Source organism: Piliocolobus tephrosceles, chromosome 14 (assembly GCF_002776525.5).
Source record: "Piliocolobus tephrosceles isolate RC106 chromosome 14, ASM277652v3, whole genome shotgun sequence".
Lineage (NCBI taxonomy): Eukaryota > Metazoa > Chordata > Mammalia > Primates > Cercopithecidae > Piliocolobus > Piliocolobus tephrosceles.
Genome location: NC_045447.1, coordinates 39140515 through 39146514, shown reverse-complemented (window position 1 = coordinate 39146514; position 6000 = coordinate 39140515). Strand labels below are relative to the sequence as shown.

Genomic DNA, 6000 nt, shown 5'->3' with positions numbered 1-6000 from the left:
ACACACACACACACACACACACCTGTGTGCTAAAGTTTCAGATAAAATACTAGCAAATGAATTCAGCATTGTGTTTAAAAATTATGTATATAGACTAGAAAGGATTTATCCCAGGAATATAAAGATGAGTCTACACTACAAAATCTATACATAATTCATTATAGCAACATATTAGAGGAAAATTTATGACTAAGCCAGTAGGTATTTCTCAAAAAGAAGGAAAATCATTTGATAAAAAATCTAACAACTTCATTCATAGGGCAGTGCAGAGTAAAGCAACAGTGAGATGACATGCAGGACTGGCAGCATGTGGAGAAATAGGCACTCATACTTTGATGCTAGTGTGAAGTGTTACTGCTTTTTGGGAAAAAAAAATAGCTTCTGAAATAAAAATGCACATTATCATTTGAATATTCCTGTTTCTGGGAGTCTTTCCTACACAAAATAACATATTAATATTAGTATATACTAGAATAATATATACTAATATAGTAAATTAGGACTTATATGCAAGGATATTTGTTTCATAGTTTGTAATAACTAAAAATTGGAAACAACACGAATGACTGTTGATCACCAAAGGAGTGATTGAGTAAATTCTTCTGCACTTACACTGTGGAATATAGCGTAACCATTGAGCAGGAGGGATGATATTGTTGAGTATGGAATGACAAATTATAGATTACTGTGTATAATGTAATCCATTTTTTTAATAAAAAGGGAGAAGCCTTATATATGTGAAATGTGTGCATGAACCGTGAGAAACGTGTGGGAGGATTGGGTTAAGAGGGGGTGGGATAGGTGAAGTGAGAAAATCGTTTTTATTTCATATGCTTCTGCAGTGTTTGATTTATTGTGAAGAGCATTTATCTTTGTATAACCACATTTAATGAAGGAAAAATGCTAAATAAATTCAAAGTAAGAGCATGTGGTTTCTAAAGATGCTGGATTTGGCCAGCCAGAGACATGGAAAATGTAAAAGTATTATGCTACACCTTCTATTTTGGAGATATTTGTAATAATTTCCATCCACAACTATTGTAACGTTTCTTCTGAAAAGAAAGATATTTTATACTAAGAAGTGGTGGCATTAATGATTTTTTCTTTTATAGCAACTCCGATCCAATATCCGAGAAATTGAGAAACTTTGTTTGAAAGTCCGAAAGGATGACCTAGTACTTCTGAAGAGAATGATAGATCCTGTTAAAGAGGAAGCATCAGCAGCAACAGCAGAATTTCTCCAACTCCATTTGGAATCTGTAGAAGAACTTAAGAAGCAATTTAATGATGAAGAAATTTTGCTACAGCCTCCTTTGACCAGATCCATGACTATTGGTGGTAACGTATTGTACTAAATCTTATTCTCAATCACAGTAGTGCAGTTAATTAAAGCTCACCTCCTTGAGTAGATACTGAATTACCTATAGGTCTTCAAGGATCATTCGCTGTCCCAATATGCTGAATACTTGGACCCTGATCAGTGTTCCCGGAAATGTGTACCCTGGATATTTTGCAGAATAAAAAACTTGAGGTTATGCTTATGGAGTGGATTTCAGGGCAAGTACCCATTTGTCTATTTATTGAAGAGAAATTTAAATATATTTCTTAAGGGATAATGTCATTCTTGTGTGCAGAGTACTCTTCACTCCTTTCCAGGTGCAGGGGTGACCTCTTCAGGCATACCTTTTTTTCTTAAGCATTCTGATTTTTAGAGGGGATGTTAGATCTATCTTTCAGCCAAGTTCTCTGAATAACTGACAACATTAAGTAATCTACAATGGGAGTCAAGCCATCATCTTCTGTGAAGTGATACTCTAAGAAACAGCCCTGTGAAATTTGTCATTACATCTCTTCTAAGGATATAATTGATAATTGCCGATCACATTATAATGTCTTCAACTCTGAAAATATTCTTGGCTTAATACACAGTAGTACTTCAAAGTAGTTGGTCTTTTTTTATCTTTTGGGTATTCAGTGGAATAACTGATAAGGTTTTCTTACTTAAATTGTTTACTAGAAAGCTTAGAGCCAAAATTTTTAGCCACCAAAACTCAAATTTTTAAACCTATCCTAGCTTTGTTTTATAATTACTGCCCTTGTTTTCCTTTTTGTTTTAGTGTTTCTCTTTTATTTGTAACTTGTCTCATCTTGTTGTATTTTATAAATTATTCTAAGCTACCTTTAATCTTTGTGAAAAAGGTGGAGTATAAGTCAGTTACACGTTAGAATAGAATCTTACAGATGTTACACCTGCCCATTTTTTCTTTTTTTATTTACTTAGGGCACTCCTGCATCACTATCTCCAAAGCCAGAGTATTTTTTAATTTTATATTTTCAGTGCTAATGATTCAGTAATTTATAGAGAGATTAAAAAAAAACTTTGGAAGGAACATTTAGGCCACTAGTCAGAGTTTCTGGGTAATCTTGCTTTTGTTGTAGCCTTAGTACCTAGCACAATGCTTGGCACATAATGAACCATTCATAAATATTTTATAAACATAAATACATAAATATCTTTTTAGAGATAATTTTGTAATTTCACATGTGCTGTAATCACCTCACTCAGAGGATAACCAGTCCCATAAATGTTTTTGAGAGAAGGAAATGCTAGCACTCAATCCTTGGTTGAAAAGTATTTGGGAAGAATGCTTTTTGATAGTTTGTTCATCTATAGTTATTGCTGCCATACTGGTGAGGTTGAAGGCTGTTTTTATCACTTAGTGCAAACTGATGCTTTATGTGCACATGTGGAGTAACTGGGTTTTATAGTTCCATGTGATTAAGGGCCCATCTTATGTACCCAGACATTGTGATAGTTGTTATGGTAATAATAACTGTGAAGATAAGCTGGATTTTCTGGAAAGAGTAACTAGCATCAATCTCTTTGCTACTTAGCTTTGAATTGCCTATCTCTAGCAATTCCCCTATCAAACGAAAATTTGGAGTTCTATCTGAGAGTTTTCTCAAAATATGTTAATACCCTAATACTTGCTTTAATTTGCATTTTATTTTGCATTATTTGTGTTACTACCAGTAGAACCGTTTGGGATCAACAACTTTTGGCTTATATATCATCAGAGGAATTGGGTGATTATTATTAATAGAAAAAGGCAGTTTACCCAGTTTGCTGGCAAATAAACTTTCTCCATAGGAAGCTGATTGGTATAAAAAAAAAAGTTCAGCAGATTTTGAAGAAGTGTGTGCATAAAGGAAATGAAAAAAATTGGAGCAGAGCCAGAGGATGAGGGAGAAGAAATAGCAGGTGAAATTCACTTCCCAATTCTTTTGATTCTCAAACTTTTCAATTCACCAAATAGGCTACTAAAGACCTAATTACTAGGAGAAAAGTAAAAAATTAAATCTCTGTAACAAAATAACATTAATATTAGTATATACTAGAATAATATATACTAATATAGTAAATTAGGACTTATATGCAAGGATATTTGTTTCATAGTTTGTAATAACTAAAAATGGGAAACAACACGAATGACTGTTGATCACCAAAGGAGTGATTGAGTAAATTCTCAAATCAAGGAGTGATTTGATTGAAATAATCATTCTATTAATAAAATCAATACCTAGGTTATACCTAAAGCAGTGTATAGAATTTCAAATTCTGAACAGTCTGCTTGTCATAGTGTGCTTTCACTATGAATCCACTGCCAACATAAAGCAATTAAAAAACTGCTTTCTCACCAAGTGCCTGAGTATTTCACCAAGTGTGAGAGTTTCTACTATATTGCTTCAAATCCAGAAATATTATTAATAAATAATCAAGACGATGGAAAGGAAATGAATAATGAAAAGAAAGGAAGTAACTAATTTACATAAGACTTTAATAGTGGGGTAGGAATTGAGTTTGCTCCATATTTGATCTTCTTCTAGCTATAGACTGTTTTTTGTCATTCTACATGTTTTTATTCTGTGCTCTCCAGTTTTTCCTTATTTTTGGTTTAGATACTCATTATAGTAGCAGCAGCCTATATGGAAAATCTGTTTTATTGCATAGAAGTTAAGTGCCTTAAAATACTTTTTATTTTACAAATTCAATCTGATTCTAAATAAATTGATTGGAAACATCAGCAGAGATTCAGAAGCAATGTTGCCACACTTCCATGAATAAGATCAAAAATATAAAAATAGTTTTTCATTCACAGATAGAAATAACAAGTAGAATAGGATGTTTTATGTTCTCTGGAGAATAAAAGAAGCTTATTAAGTTTAGGGAGAAGCTGTGATGATTTTGCTTTCTTTTGTCCAGATTCTGAGAGTTCCTAAAGCACATCTTCTCTGCCAATCTTCTTGATCTGAGAAACTCCCTTCTGTCTCACTTGTGTGTCTGGTTTCACTTTTAGCATATTGCTTTCCACCCAAGTGAAGTGAGGAGCCTCCAAATCTGATTTGTATTTAGAAAGGTGATTCAAGTCATACAGAGTGAATCAGTGCTTCTCTCCATTTTTGTCTTTCTCTACTCTCAGGACACACACTTCAGTAGTGTAAAATGAACAGAATCTTATTACATTTTAAACAAATATTCACAAAAGAAAATAATATAATCTTAAAACTGCTGGGAACTTCAGACCAGCATATTGAATTTGATGAAATTTAGATTTTTATCACAGGTATATACATGTACTGAAGAGTTTTGTGAAACATGTAGATGGTTTGTATTATATGATTCAGAAGATGTATTTTCTATTGGTTTTAATTTTTTTTAAAGTCTTCATTCGCAGCTAAGCCATGCTTAGAAGTAATTTTATTTTGATAGATAGGCTTATGTAGATGATCAGCAAATTAATTTCACTATTTTTAAACCATCAGAACTGGAAAATATTTCAGCAATGCTTTTGAATTAATTTAGATTTATAATAAAACTTTTTCTTATGTGGTAAAGTATAGTGGAAGTTTTTTATATATTATAATTCTTGGTAAAATCATTGCTGTTCATAAAGTATGGAGAAAGAGGGAGAGAATATTTGGATGTATATAAAAGGGAAAAGTCTTATGTTATTTCGTTTATTTCTCACTTCAACTAAACCAACAATAAGGTTTTAAAGCCAATTCTGGGGTTTAAAAAACAGTGGTGAGTGATAGGTCCTATGTTCTACTTGCCCTTTATGCTTCCGGTTTGTGTGTGGGTGGGAGTACCTGACATGATTATGTTATATGAAACAGTTGCAATTTTTTACTTCTGTAGACAAATCTAAAGTTCTTCAGCCTTCTTTCCTGAAACTATAATCTATCTCAGTGTTTTGCCTTATCATGTCCATAGCAGTTTGTAAAAGTTCAAAGTCAAAGGATCATCACTGAGGTAGTGATTTTAAATGCAAGCTGGAATAAATGAATTATGGAAGTTGTAGAAATGAAAAGATTTACTTTAATTGATAGTCATGCCTTGAATTGATTAGCGAGGTTTAGAGTTTTAAGTTTACATCAGGGTTTTTTTCTGGAAGAGAACAGACCTCTTTGTTCTAAGACTCTATTTGAACTAAGATGCATACGTAGTTTGGTTTCAAGTGAGACGTAAATGACTTAAACATTTTTATTCTTTACTGAGGGAAATCTTTTATGTTTGTTTAAAATGTCAAACATTTCCCACCCGTTATTTTTTAGATTAAGTATTAATATATAATAATCTGCCTCATTTTGTTGCTTACCCTCGCAAACTTCATTTGAATCCTGTTTAATAGTACATAAATTATGGCTTTAAAAAATATTTGGAGTGGTCATAGTTATAAAGTTCTCCTTTATATTTGATCTGTTAATAACAATGAAGTTATCATTATTCATTATAATGTTAAAGAAGTGTAAATACCTGGAAATGTTAAGTAGAAGAAAGGTCATAGAGTAATTCATTTATCTTGGTTGAAGTGAAAATGAGAGTGTCTTTATGGTGATAATGTAAAGCATAGAGTAACTATTTTAAGCATTTGTAAAAAATCATTTAGAGCTTTTAAAATATTGGCTATTTGCCGTAATGTTTTAATGTAAAACTTA

The 6000-nt window shown here is 32.1% G+C and overlaps 1 protein-coding gene across 3 annotated transcripts in view; it reads left to right on the top strand.

Annotated features, from left to right (window-relative positions):
• STX17 (syntaxin 17) overlaps positions 1-6000 on the top strand; it is a 76987-nt gene that overhangs the window by 47839 nt on the left and 23148 nt on the right. For all 3 annotated transcript variants that reach the window (XR_004228468.1, XM_031934118.1, XM_031934119.1), the window contains exon 4: positions 1113-1338. Coding sequence is in view for 2 of the 3 variants with exons in the window: in XM_031934118.1 (XP_031789978.1) it covers positions 1113-1338 (226 nt within the window). In the remaining variant the exon portion in view is untranslated. The remainder of the gene's footprint in view (positions 1-1112; positions 1339-6000) is intronic.